This window comes from Trichoplusia ni, chromosome 19 (genome assembly GCF_003590095.1).
Source record: "Trichoplusia ni isolate ovarian cell line Hi5 chromosome 19, tn1, whole genome shotgun sequence".
Taxonomy (NCBI): domain Eukaryota; kingdom Metazoa; phylum Arthropoda; class Insecta; order Lepidoptera; family Noctuidae; genus Trichoplusia; species Trichoplusia ni.
In genome coordinates, this window is record NC_039496.1 from 3,987,057 (window position 1) to 4,002,414 (window position 15,358).

At 34.0% G+C, this 15,358-nt stretch overlaps 2 protein-coding genes and 1 pseudogene across 2 annotated transcripts; 1 reads left to right on the forward strand and 2 right to left on the reverse strand.

Annotated features, from left to right (window-relative positions):
- Nucleotides 1-5,487, reverse strand: part of LOC113503543 — a 36,854-nt pseudogene extending 31,367 nt beyond the window's left edge.
- A 510-nt stretch (nucleotides 5,488-5,997) lies between these two features.
- Nucleotides 5,998-8,241, reverse strand: LOC113503517 (U3 small nucleolar RNA-associated protein 15 homolog). Its single transcript, XM_026885540.1, has 4 exons — nucleotides 8,021-8,241; nucleotides 7,840-7,938; nucleotides 7,365-7,547; nucleotides 5,998-7,242 (listed from the first exon to the last, which is right to left on the reverse strand). The coding sequence occupies exons 1-4, from the start codon at nucleotides 8,120-8,122 to the stop codon at nucleotides 6,046-6,048; spliced, it is 1,581 nt and encodes a 526-aa protein (XP_026741341.1). The 5' UTR covers nucleotides 8,123-8,241; the 3' UTR covers nucleotides 5,998-6,045.
- Nucleotides 8,242-8,463: 222 nt separating this feature from the next.
- On the forward strand, nucleotides 8,464-9,836 carry LOC113503518 (mitochondrial inner membrane protein OXA1L). The gene has a single exon (XM_026885541.1). The coding sequence runs from the start codon at nucleotides 8,575-8,577 to the stop codon at nucleotides 9,772-9,774; it is 1,200 nt and encodes a 399-aa protein (XP_026741342.1). The 5' UTR covers nucleotides 8,464-8,574; the 3' UTR covers nucleotides 9,775-9,836.
- The last annotated feature ends 5,522 nt before the right edge of the window (nucleotides 9,837-15,358 follow it).

The following is a 15,358-nucleotide window of genomic DNA, read 5'->3' on the forward strand; positions in this document are numbered from 1 at the left end:
CAATTGGGACAGTATTTTTAACTCTCGCCGACATGAATGCCGCCTTAGTCAATACCTTTTACATGTTTCTAAAGTTACTTTCTGCATTCATATCTCTATTCAACCTCTTTAGATTAATATAAACCTTTTTATAAGTATTAACGACGACTTATATCGTTGTCTCTAAGCATTAAATTACACTTAATTTTAAGGAATTCGATCGGGGTCAACGTTTGTAGGAATGTTAATTTTTAGCTTCCAAAAAATTAACATTGCTACAAACGTTGAAAAAAAATGGCAGTGAAAAAAAATAAAGAGAAAAGTTTTAAAGATGAACTGTCTTTTGAAATTATGCCCCACTTGATCTTAAACATAATTATGACTTCAATATAGGGCTAGACAGTAGACAAAACAATGCAATCAAAGAAAACAATGTTTGATAATGTGGGGTGTGGCATAGTCCGAATACAATACAATCCTATACTTTACTATATGTACTTGAATGATATATCTTTGATTTAGATCTGTATCATTGTATATTAGTAGGTATTTATTTATTTTTCGTACATTAATTTATGATGAAGTTTGTAAAGCAGTTAAAGATGAGAATAAACACAAATTATTCGTACTCGGCGTATCAACATAAAGTAACAATCAAATTAAGGATTCCTCTCATGATTCATGTTTCACGTAAGTCATCATAACAGTTGTGATTACAATCTATTTCCTACATTTCTAATACTTCCTTATTCGATTGATTTTACTTAGAACATAAAACGAGCAGTAGCGCAACGAACAAATCTTATCCAGACTAAGTTACGGAATTAACAATAACTATGCGAAGAAAATTGCAAGGAAAACTATTATATAAAGAGCCTAGTTATAGCGAAGCTTGATATATCTTTCAAGTCACCCTGTAGTAGTTGTGGAAGTGAAACGATACACAGACGAAATCTAACCCTTAAAGGAAGGTTTGAGTCTGAGCCACCCAAAAATCGGCCAAGAATAGGTCGGATTTTGAAGTTGCTTCCGAACAATCATGACATATGAATGACATGGATTTGATTAAATATTTCTGTTTTCTGCGCTTTCCTGAGAAGTATGAGTGCATATCGTTCAACTATCTATCGACCATGTGGTGAAAGTGTGACGTCACAAGTAGATTAGGGTTGTGGGGATTAACACCGTGCGCTGCCCACAACGGTGGATTCGCGCCTGACAATACACTAGTCAGTGAAGATCGAAGTCTCGTTTTCAAATCATGCTTCTGAGACTTTCTTAGTTTATGAATTAACTACGGAAAATCCGGGATGAATTAAGGCATTTCCGGGATGGAGAGAACAGAATCACGGTATAGTTTTAGAACGTTTTGCATTTCGACGTGATTATGTGAGAATTCTCAAGCATGCGACCATCCAAAAATACTTTTATATTCATCCCTTTTTACGGTTACAGTATCGTTCGCGAACAGTCAGCAATCTTGTTGGCTGGCAGTCTCATGTTTATAAGATGAACAACGTTAATCGCACACCTGTTTTGTTACACAATACAATTTTGTCATGAATCATAAAACGGTTCATGCAGGTTTATATTATTAAATAGTTCCTGCGTTATCTTAATTAACGATCTAGAAAAGTTGTTTAATTAAGCTATGTTAGTGCTTATCTCGGTTTTATTTTTAACCAATTTTAATTGATGTAGAGGACATTTTGTTGAGCTAGTCGTGTTTATCAGTGTTTACTGGTAGCAGTTAACTTATCTCACGATTAAAAATGTGAGGTTTTAAAAATAAAGGGCACTATAGAATGTATATAGAGTGTTGTAAACAATATTAATTGGTTTATCAAAAGACAGCCTGTTGATCTAGTTGGTTTGGTCTGCTGTACCGGAGATCGAGGGTTCAATTTCCACCCACGACATTTTTTTGTAAGACATGCACGATCATTTTTTCATTGTCTGGGTGAAATTCTTGTACTAATAATATATGATTATATTTATCAGCTGTCTAGCTACTTTTATACTAGATGGCGTTGTGTGGAAGTTTTGGTACATTATAATTAGATATTTCGTAGCCATAACGGTGTTACGTGCTCTTTTCCAATTTCATCAAAACCGTTATTGTTTCAGACGTCATTCACTTATTATGAAGCTTTAGTCAGTAACGACAACGAGAGCAAATAACAATCACCATAATTGTAAGCAATTTTAAATTATACTCTACAGAAACAGAACCAATCAAATATTTATCGACATCGTTCCATGAACGGCGATAAAACTGTAAATATTTTAGGGTCCAGACGAGACAATTTTTACATTTAATCATAAAACCTGAAAGTTTCGAATCCAATTTACATAGTACGACTTCGGGGAATAACATAATACATTTTATAGTAAACTAGAATTTTACTTCATGCAACATAGCTATATTATTCAGTTGTTTAGAAGCACTATGTAGTTTGCTCCATTAATTATTGTACTGGAATAACAGTAACTTGATATTACTATCTGAATATCTGTGCACTGCTATGAGCTTCTAAAAACAGGATCGTTAAGTGAGAGCGAGACGGCGAAATACATTTCGCCTAGCGGCATCTCACTTCCACAATAAGAACAAGCTTGTTTTTGCAGTTGATTGTAAAGACATTGATTTTGATCTGATAGTATTTTTTTTTTGTTTTCTTATCTGATAAAAAAATAGACACCTAATAGGGATGACGACTGGGTATAAAAAGAAACATCTCATTAGTCCCTCAGTTATATAATTGAAAATTATTAGACACGTATTTTTTCCTTTTTCAGAAAAACTAGAATTGACAAAGATTAACTGTTTTAAAGTTTAGGAGAGGGGGCTTGTGACGTAACGATATGGTAAAATTTATACACAATCGCGACGTCACGCGTAAGTTTCATTCACTGTAATTTGGTCAATTTATGTTAGCGGGACAAATTAAAAAATACGTATCCATTATTATACAAAAAACTACAAGACGGACACTGCAAAAAAAAATTGTCATCATCCCTATTGTAGTTAAGTTATTTTGTATCAGTTTAGAATTCTGTTATTTCAACAACTAATCTATGTTTGTCACAACTTACTTTTGTACACCATAAAAAAAACATTGGCCATATTGCTATATCTCTAACTTGAAAGCATTACTAACAAATGAACTACATTAAAACATGTTAATCTCAAGAATAAACTAGATGATACTGTTAGGAATCTAAATAGGAACACTGATGGAGTAATGTGAGCGGCTGGTATGCAATAAATCAGGTGGATGTCCAGTCTCTAGATAAGGGAAATGTCCTAGATTCAGTCATAACGCAGATAAAACTGGTTTAACTCATTAGACAGGGCACATAACAGCCATTTATCTTGAACTTGTGATACCTACTTTCACAATATAACAAACCTGTTTGGTGTTTTTTTTTAATATTTTTTTGTATAACTTTACTAAAATTGGTTACTAGGTGCTGTTGTACAAGGGTTTGGTAGGTCAAGGTGGGCTGGTTCAGTTCAATTTATATGGGCAAAACCTTGTTGAAAAAGGAAAACTTGAATAATGTTTGCACTGTTATTGAGTTGTAAACTTGTAAGATCTTAATGTGTTTATTTTGGATTCAGTTAAAATACTTTAGAGGTTATGAAACTATCCAAAGTGTTAATAATAGATTTAGAAATGGCCTTATTTGGAAGCTTATTTTGTATTGAGTGAGAAATAACAATAATATAATTTGTTTAACAATTATACGTATCAATGAAATTTATTATTAACTATTGAGTTATTGTAACTTAGAAGTGCAATGACCAGATTTCAATGCACCACAGATACCATAAAATTACTAACAAATAAATAGAAATCGACAGGCAACAAATCCATTAAAACTAGTTACACATACAATAGTTTTAATATAGTGTCTATTTGCAAAGTAGTAGCAATAACTGATACAAACATATCTCAAGTTATAACATAATGCAAGTATCCATTACCATCTGGAACTTGATGCCAACCACAATCCCTGCAAGTGTGACAGTGTTAAGAATTACCTAGAACTGGAATAGATATTGATGCGCTGATAAAATGACTAGCATAACACCATTGTCATTGTAATGAAACATCACATTACCATACTAAATACATACCCATATATATAACGAAGTACTTTTGTCTTTATATACAAGATAAATCTTATACATTATGCAGGAATGTATAAACATGACCAAAATGACAATAAGTGACCTAGAGAATCAATTACAGAGTACACGGTTTGACATCAATAATTAATTACTTCCTCAGAGGTTTTTACACATGCTGTATATGGTGCAAATTGGTTGCAAAGAGGTTTTATATGTTGTCTAAACAAATGACAACAGATTAATAATAGCATTGGATAACATGTTTTTGTACTCTTCTTTTTTTATGTTAGAAGGATATCAGTTACAGACTATTTTTATCAATTGACTCATTTGAAAAATGTATTATTATCATTGATGACTACAACTTAACTGGAAAAGATTGTTATGTTTGTTATTTAGGAATCCCTGTGATTTTTCGTTATTAAAACTACTATGGTTTCTGTTTGGTTTAAATTAAAAGTATCAAATATCAAGGTGTTACTTGAAAGATCCTTACAAATATTTATATGATCAATAGAGCAAATGTCATATATTATATTTTTATTATCTAAGGAACAGGTGTATTGAGCTGTAAACTGGAATTCTAATTAGATTTTTATCTACAAATTATTGTACAGGAAGTATTTGTCATGCATATTATGACAAATAATCATACAAGTTTTGTCAAAACAACACATTGAAATACTATAATTCTTCAATTATGAATTTGAGTAAATTGCTTAACTAACACAATGATAAAACTGTCATCAGACAAAAATAATCATTACTGTTCAAGATCAAAACACAGATGTTTTTATTGAAAATAAAGTAGACTTACCTATGTCAGTAATAGGTGGTTTTGTACTGTAGCCTTTCAGGTGCCCAGAGTCAGAATCATCGAGCAATTCCGGTTTCTCTGGTAACCCAGCGATCACAAAGTAATCGGCTACTTTCCGCTCATCCATGTTTTACAATTTTACATACGAATACCTACGATAAAAAAAACTCGTGGTCACAAATGTCAGCATCACAAGAAAAATAAATACAAATTCAAGCTTTAAGGTTAACGAATATTTATCACATTAATTTATGCACTCTTGTAAACATACCAGTTTATATAACACGGATATATTTAGTGTTAAATAAAATAAAAAGTTACAAATAACATGAAACCCTTGAAGTGAACTTACAGTTTATTGCTACGGTTAACAATTTGAGCATAAACGCGTCGCATATCGTTTTACATGAATGTTTATATTAATAGAATTATTGCGTTTCCATTTATAATCACTTCTTATTCTAACACAGAGGTGCACTTGAAAATTATTCGTTTTTAAATAGGACTTTTACAAAACGTCATTTTGTCCGACAACAACCAGCCATAGACAAGTTTCAATTTTTTTGTACCCACATGAAATATAGGTGTGGTAAGGCGAGCAGACATACAGCCAAAATTTTACTCGATGACAAAATTGATTGGGGAATTAAAGGAATAATAATAAAAATTGATGATAATAATGAATAAGATGCATAATTATTGGTCTCTTTGGTTCATTGTTTTTGTGATCTCATTTAGATAGGTTACGCATTCAATTCAAAGGTCTCCGAGTCGATCTGATCTGTCCTTAGTTTTAGTACTTTATTATTACCTAATTAGATCATATTTGTATTGCTATCTAATTTACCTTCAGCATTTATGTTGTACCGTCTAGGAAAAAGAATTTAATCTTAGCGCAAACGGTCCGACGTTGCTACTTAAAGTGTTCATTGTACACTGCTTTTCACAAACTATGACTGGCGGCCCACATTCGCCGAGCCTTACATGGTTAAGAATTCAAGTTTGCAGGATAGAAAGGAAGAAAGGCAAGCCTCATTGTAAATGGAAGTAAAAACTGGACTGATGTGATTTTCTTAAAACAACTTTATTAAAATTAAATCAAGTGCACCAACTATACATCAATTACAATTTCTTTAAGGGCTTTAGATGAAGGTGCTAAAGTGTCATTTAATTCTGTAGTTTCACCATTGCTGATTTGTGATCCAGCCATTAACATACATATAGCACCTTCTAACTCACTGACTCTCTTACACACTTCTATTTCTTCTGACAACTCCTTCATAAATGATGTGTACAGCCATAGATTAAGTTCTGAAAATGATTTTATTTGTGTCTGGAACACATCAACAAACACATTAGAAGCATCTATGATGACTCTAGTAAACCTTGTCTCTCCTAGATTTTTCTTGAAGTATTTGAGTAGTGTCCCAATATCTTTCTCATTTAACCCATCCATGGCAACATGAAGGACTTTCCTTCTTAACATTTCTTGTATCACAGCAGCTGTCCTTTCTGGAAATCTTGTAGCTACATAGGTTTTTAGAACAGTTGAAAGAGCTTTGCTGAACTCCATTTTTCTGAGGAATTTATCATATTCAGGCTCTTGATTCTTATGTTTTGGTTTTTTAGTTTTTTGCTGAGTTTCTTCTATAATACCAGAATTGACATGGTCTGGGGCGAATTTGAAGAGGCCTTTCTTTTCATCAGATTGTCTTGCAGGTTTCTCTCGTTTTCTTATTGATATAATTCCATCAATCATACCAACAGCTAGGGTATCGTCATGTTTAGATATAGCCATACTCAACACAGCATTAGGAAAATCTATGTTGTGAACTACTTTGAAGGTAGATATGTCGTAAATCTTAACATGTCTGTCCAATGACGCAGACATAAGTCTGCTGTTGTTACTAGCTAGTCTTAAAGTTGTGACAGTTTTATGATGCTGTGAAATGCTTGCTAGTTGCTTGCCACCATTGAATATGTCCCATACTTTGATCTCTGTTCCACCAGCACTTATGAATATGCCTCCTGATGGTAGGAACAGTGTTGATTCCACTGGACTGCCATGATTGACGGTGAGGACAACCTCATTGGACCTGCAGTCATAGAGCTTAACAGTATGGTCATAACTTCCAGAGAGAATAATGTCTGGAGATATAGGGCTGGGTGCTCCAGCTCTGATGTAGTCTGTGTGTTCAGAAAAACTAGCAATTTTCTCCTCTGTTGAAATATCCCACATAGAAACTGATTTGTCATCTGAATAACTAAGGACTTTGAGTTGGTCTTTAGTGAAGAATGTTCTGTGAACCTGTAATTTGAGACAAAAAGTATATGAATAAATTGTGCACTTGAATTATTCTATTGTACAACATGTGCTTGTTTTTTTTTAATACGGTGAGAATTTGAATGAAAGAAATATAAGCAACTTACAGGTGCCGTGTGCCCTGCAAAGACTCGGAGCACATTCTTAGACTGGACATCAAAGAGTTTAACAGCTCCTTCTTCACTTCCAGCCACAATAAGCCTTCCATCACCTCTGAAGGTCCCGCCATATGCTGCTTCCACAAACTTTGAAATATTCTTTGCCACTACTTTTGTTATTGGGTCATAAACCTGGAAATTATATGAAGGGATTTGTTACATTTTTGGACAAATTTCTGTTTCTGTATCACTTGGTTGAGAAAGGTCTCAGAAGTGCTTCTTTAAACTACACAGAGTAAAATTATTAAATTGATGAAAGTTAGGAATATAGTTTAATTTCTTTCATTGAAAACTATTGCATTTTTAAATATAAAGGAAAAAAAATAGTATCAGAAAATTTAATTATTCTTATTACACTGTAGAAACAGTCATAATACAAAAATTCCTAAATATGAAAATTGAAAAAAAAAAACACCATACTAACCTGTACTCGAACAGAACATGTTGCTGCAAAATAGTAAGGTTCTACAGGACTGAAATCCAAATAGTCTATAGCTCCAAACTCCTTTACTAATACTGGCAACTGTAAACAAATAATAAGAATAGTTTTAATACATAGTAAATCATATTTCAATATAATTAGAAGAATATTTCAGTTCACATACCCCTAACTTTTTCCAGTAAATAGTATCTTCTGTTATCACAGAAGCCGGCTTCTGATAAACTGTCTTGTTTGTTTTCTTGAAAGGAAATGAAATATGCGCCATGCTTATTTATTTGCGTCACCTAAAAATATTATATCATCACATTAAATGATGAATTTAAAACCCGTGTTTTCACACCATAACATTCGCACGTTGTTTTGACTTCTGACATTGACATTTACGCTACGCATAGAGTGAAGGATTGCAGTGATTGCACAGATTACATGGAATGCATCCTTTTGGATATTATCAAGTTGTTCAAGATTTCTAAAACTCACGGTGAAATAGTTTCATTTTTATTTTAGAAACATTTCAAATAATTTAAATTCCAAATCTTTTACCATTAGTTACCGATTATTATAGCAGATACTTAGACCATTAGCATATGACCACACTGGCACAGATAATATCAGAACAGATTAGTGCGAATGTCAGAAATGTGCCGTAACAATAATATTACGAGTTAAATTGTATAAAAAATTAACCATTTTCGAAGTTTATACAATATTATCACCATGTTCAAATTACTGAGCCGCCACGGGCGACCTAGGAGTGCAGTTATAAATTTATTCTCAGAAAAGAGTTTTGAGGTTAGAAAAGCAAAGGTTTATTACATATACTCTTCAGCTGGATCTGTGAGGTTTTCATCGGCTGGTGCAGGCGATGTAGGCAAAACTGCGAACATTGTTGAAAGTATACCAGAGCCGCCGCCCGTCCCTGACCCTGCAACAGTCTTTGACGTAACTGCTGAAACTGTGCAGACTATTGCTGCAAATGGGGAACCTACTTTCGCCAGCCTTGGCCTTGGAGGCTGGAGCCCTGTCGGTATGGTACAAAATTGTCTCGAGTATCTCCACATCTCTTTGGATGTGCCCTGGTGGGGGGCTATTCTCATAGGAACTGTTGTAGTTCGAGTGGTCATGTTCCCACTGGTCATAATGTCACAAAGAAACGCAGCAGCTATGAACAACAATTTGCCAGAGATTCAGTTGTTACAAATGAAAATGTCAGAAGCTAGAAAGACTGGCAATCAGCTTGAAGCTGCTCGTTATGCCCAAGAAATGATGACATTTATGAAAGAAAAAGGATTGAATCCTTTGAAAAACGTGATGGTTCCTCTAGCTCAAGCCCCTCTTTTCCTTTCCTTCTTCATAGGTTTAAGGGGAATGGCAAATTGCCCTGTGGAGAGTATGACATATGGTGGGCTTGGATGGTTTATGGATTTGACAGTACCTGATCAATTTTTCATATTACCTTTGATTACTAGTGCCACTATGTGGGCAACAATTGAACTGGGTGTTGACGGAGGTCGCCTGGATGCACAGAACATGCAAATGATGAAGTACTTCCTGAGAGCTATACCTGTCATCATGGTCCCCTTTACTATTAACTTCCCAGGAGCCATTTTATGTTACTGGTGCTCAAGTAACTTCATATCCCTGGTGCAAGTTGGTGTGCTAAAGATACCAGCAGTCAGAGATTACTTCAAGATACCTCAGCTCATTAAACATTCACCCGACAGCCTGCCTGTAAAGAAAAAAGGTTTTGTTGATGGAGCTAAGGAGTCATGGACAAACATGAAAATAACCAAAGAGTTAGCAGAGAGGCAGAGAGTAGATGAAATTATTTTTACGAAAGCTGGCAAAGGACCCTTGCAGAAGACATACAAATTTGACCCGACAAAGTTAACTAATATTCAAGCTAAACCTAAGTAGGTTGTGAAAGATTTTTTGTTTAGTGTAGACTATTATGTAATAAATGTTATCTAAATTAAGAAGTTGGTTCTTTTATTGGTTTAAAGTAAAATGGATTATACCCTAACTAACCAGGTAATGTGAGCTTGTTCACATTACCTACACTTGAATATATTGTTATGATCAGGTCTAATAAATGAATACTAGTGCTGAATGATTTATCTTTTTAAAGGGATTATAATGTTTTTGGTTGATTTCTCAATAAGCCTAAAAATCACTTATTCACTTAATCGAGGCTTCGTCACGATTACGTCAGATGCATGCGAAGTTCGCGCCGCGCGCTGATAGTTTAAGTTACTTGCACTCTTCAATAGATGGCAGCACTGTTTACAACGCTATTGGTAAAAATAATAATGTCGTACACAATTAGGGTTGATTGTGTTTTACATCTTTTCGAATTCATTGACCTATGTAAGATTCCGATTCATGAAAATAGGTCACAAAATCGAGTTAGCGATAAGTTAAATCAATGATTAATTCTTAGTAGTAGGGATTATTAAGGAAAATAGTCTAGAAATATGAATAAGACCCAGACTATTCTATACACATTTGTTAGTGGTTGGTATACTATATGGGTTTGCTTACAACATAGTGCAACAGTCTAGCAACAATGCTTCAGCTAAGTTTGGTCAAGTTGAATGTTGTTTTGTAGTTTAGATTTAATAAGCTCTGTTGGCGTGAAGGTTGTTTCCACAACATAACTACTGCATGAGTACTTAGAGATACGACTGACAATTTCCACGAAACATAGTTCATAGACTGAATGCTTCCGGGTTTTCTGCGGGCCAGTGACCGCAACTCGTGCGATCCGAGCTAGCTTGGAAACTGACCCGTTGCGCTATTGTGGTTGAGCTTTGACGCAAGATGAGCTAGTTTTTGTAGGTTTGACTCATTACAAGTTGTCCGACTAGCGTCTAATAATCATAATATGTAGGTACCTGGCCATGATGGAAGTATGTAATGTGCAATGGAATATAGGTACCATGGTCAAAAGAGTCTCCTGAAGACTGAAAGGCAACAAGGAGTAAATGTTATTTGGCAACAAAAAAGTATGTTAAGTTATTCTTTTGATGAAAAATTGCTAAGTAGGTAAATGAAAAACGTTAGCAAGTAGGTAGCATACCTGAAAACCTATAATGTTCAGTCAGTTCTACTCCAATATACTATTTTCAGCCTAATATTATTTGTAAGAATAGCATAGCGACCTATTAAAAACAGATGGAAAAATCTACTAGAATCGCAGCTTATTAGAAGTAATATACTCGCATCGATACTTTATTAGCAATACACGTCCAATAAAAATAAATTAGCCTATTAGGTACCAATAAAACAACAATATGCCGTGAATATTGAAATACAAATGAAAGTGCTCGAAAAATGTATTACGAGGCGGTGGCACTCGGAATGTTTTCAACGGGATATAATAATAAAGAGGGGAACATCGGGAACAAAGCAAAAGCTCAAAGGCTGAATACTTAGGACGCAATTACGAACGAGAGCGACCTCTATGGGGTAACTTTATAAACTATAGGTTGACTTTGGTACCTTTGAATCACATTATGTAGCCACCTTACTATATTTATGGGATTGATGAAATTAATAGGAAAATTTGTTAAGTAATACTTAGGTATAAGTATACCTTAATAAGTGGTAAAAATAATGATTTTGCTCCCAGCTTGGTTGGCGAGGATGTTACTGCAAAACTTTTGTTAAAGAACGTGTTAACTTATGAATAGATTTGCCTTATCAAACAAAATTGTCCAGGAGCTTGATTATAATAACATAAGAAATAAGCAATCGAACGAAGCAGATAAAACTTATGAAGTTCAGTAATAATGTAGGTAAAAAGAAAATTGTGTTTTGCGAACAAAACCTATTGGTCTCGAATGCAAATTGGTAGCAAATTGGTCGTGAATTTGCTTCCAAGTATTGCTTTCGCTATTAAGCCGTTTAATAAAAAACATTGAAATTTTTCAGGTAACTTTGGGAATATGTTATTTTCTTGGTATTTAGTTATTCGTAACGGTGTGTATATAAATATTTACAACGAACTTAGATACGTCCTACGGGAACAAAATCAACGTAATAAATAAAGTGCTTCCGAGAAATAAAGAACCAGGGCCCCAATTCTGCTATTAACAATGGCTGATGAATGAATGAAAATGACACTTTTCGTATTATCTTAAGCATTATCCCTACACAATAATTGGAAATTCAGTGCGGAACGGTACACTCAAGGTCAATATAATTAAGTTCAAATTATTGTATTGGCAAAATACTTAAGAGAAAAGGAATAATTTCAAATTTAATTCATCGGCCATTGTAAAATAGCAGAATCGGCGCCCAGTCCTAACTACATACAAGCTAAAACATACAGAAGCTACAAACATATAGATACCTAAGCTTTAAATATTGTTTCTCATTTGAAGATTGTAATTTTGGAATATAAAAGTATCGTAACAACATGTATTAATATCTAGTCTGAGTTTGTTCCTCGTTAAACATCTTCCCACCTATTTACTTATTGGAAAATGATAACAATGAGCCTTAAAATCTTTTTACAAGATAAATATACTTAATATGGACATGTCATGAAATATCAAGGTTTTTAGCAGACATATTATTCAAAATAATGTAGGTAAGTACCTAATATACTTACATTAGAAATTCGTAGTAAGAAGTAACGAAGCAAACTTTCATGTAACTATGAAATAATAAAAAGTTTCGTAGCTTAACGGGCAATTATCCTGAACTGACTACCAAGTAATGAGGTTATTATTCGAAAAGGAAACGTAAAGAATGTTACCTTCGGATTTCTTTTACTTCATCCAATAATATTTATTCTCAAAAAAGTTTAACAAAAAGAAGTGTTGAATTTCATTGGCAAGGTACGATTATGAATACAAATATAGGTTGTTAATCTATACTTGAATTTCTAAAAACAACTGGTCTTTATTAACATACTGTAAAGGTCGTCTTTATTAATGTTTTTTCGACCATAAATTGCAGAGATGCGCCATCATTTCCATCGAGGAATCTGTTTCGTCGAAGTAAACATGATAACCGAACAAAATTGCGGGCAAGAGCTGCCACACCATGTAAATGTAGTCAAAATAGCTACGCAAACATTAAATAACATATTCTGCGTTCAAAATTCAATATGGGGCGAGGTGTAAACAGGGTCACCCAGTCAACAAGCGCAGCTACACGATGGTTTAAATAATTTGTTGAAATTGACGGCTTTTTGCATAAAGTGGTTTATAAAATCCCGGTCAAGTGCCAGTCGAACTCGCTACACGAATAGGCTAAAGACAAACAAGTCGGTTGAGCGACAAATTATTAAAGCAACTACTAACCATTTCGATTAAGATCTTAATTTTTTGGTAAAAGCTGCATTGATTGCTCGCAAGATCACTGACAAATGTCGCAGGCTCGATTCCTGCGTATTACCTACCAGCGTTTGTGTGATCCTCGAATACCATTTCTGAGTCTAAGTGTCTTTGAGAATGTGTTTGTGAAACCTCCGTGATACGAATTTAAGTCCGCAAAGCAGGAGTCCTTTAAAAAAGCAGCAACCGTGGAAGCGTGTCAGAGTACTACGAACGTAGGATAAATATATCTCTACAAAAGCCGAAAAGTCGTGATAATACTATTATCACAGTTATATGATACATTCGAAAATATGTTTGTTACCTCTTCACTCCCAAACGGCTTTACTTGGTATAGAGGTTACAGGCACCTTGGACTTGGTTGAAGAAGGGTTATGTTTTTGCAGTTATAACCAACATCCAGGCGAAAGCATCAGCTAGTATCAAAATTATTTTAAGCATCAAAGCTGTAGTCCCAACCTACTTAAAATCAACGTCAATAAAACCTCAAATTGACGGTTGGCAGTGTACTATCACTACAGCAAAGTACTGTTCACTGTTGAAGAAAGTCCGTGCTTAAATAGTAATGGAGAGCTCCTTTGAAGTAGAAACTTCCGAATTTTGAAGTGGACTCACTCGCGAACTTTGTCTCATGGACTTGTCTTGATGTACCTACATAATATAAGGAACAGATATTCAGTGGGTACGAGAAGAAATATTGTTGTGATGTCGATTGTAATCACTCAACTAGGTGTCAACAATGAATTTGTTTACTCCATTACTGTTGTATTGATCTAAAGGAATTTTGACCAGGGCCAGTGGAAAATTAAGTTCTAAAATTTATATGGAGAAATTAAGTATTTTTGGATTTTTTACAAAAAAGGATCATGTCATCTTATTTTGTTATGGTTTTCCTGCAACCTCGTGTCAGAGTTTTTACCCATCTATAAGCATGCGAAGTGACTTGACGCTTCGTTGAAAAAAAAAATCAGGAGCTCTGGTTTCTTATTAATGGTTTCGTCTACTTTTAGCCAGCGATAATTAGGTTCTTAATATTCACAGAAACTCGGCAAAATACTGGCAGTGTACCACAATCAACATAATAATTGGAACAATAGATTACAAACACAGAAGAGAACTGTTTTAAAGAATACAAAAATGCAATTTTGGTCGTTAATCGTCCTTACGAGTATGTTAGGTACACAGAAAGAATAGTCGCATAAAACACTCGTAGATAACTTGTTTGGACAGCGCTAGTTTTCTGCTGTCCCAAAGATTTATTATAAGGTAGGTCTTTAAAGGAAAAGAATATTAAACCATTCAACCGAAGGTTTTTGCACATGCCGTGTGGTATACACATTTGGGAATATTATTTATTGGAGGTGGATACAATTTGTAAAAAGTTTGTTAATTATTTAGCGTTTTAGTTTTTGATACAGGGATTTATTTGTGTCAGTAATATAAGTAAATGTGTTTAATACTTGGCTTTGTTGTTTTTTAATAAGATTAAAAATATGATAATGTAAATGAACAAACGGACTGAAAAAATACACTGAAAATGCGCAGCAGCAGTATAAGGATACTTCAATAACAAAAACCTTCTCTGATGTAAATATTTCAGGTATGCCCAAACAAGTCCAACGTATTCAAAATACTAAACTCAAAACTAAATCGACGAGCTATCTTCTCGCCTCTACTAGAGGCATTTGAATTCGAGATTGATTCAGTAGTACGCATATCAAATATGTCCTACATTTGGTCACAGCTGTCACTACTTTTTACAGAACGAGGATTGAAATGGACCCAAAATCTCTAATACTCCGATATGAAGTGAAATCGAATACGTTTCATACACCAATATAGTTCGATAAAAAAATAGGTCGATGTGTAAAAAATAAATGGGTTAAATGGTTCCTATTTCAAATTATAACACCAAGAAAATGAATTTAGATATTTGATTACCAGAACCACGGTAAGATGTCTCATATAAAGGGTGGCTATTAATGTATAACAATATATTAAGCACATCGTATCTATAAGAAATTGTTATCAGTCCATAAACAAATAGTGAATTTCTATTGTTTTATGTATCTGCATGTTGTTGTGATATGTGAAAATAGACATTCAAGGTTCAATGCTCAATGTTCAATGTAACCCCCTATTTTTGGAGCTAATTT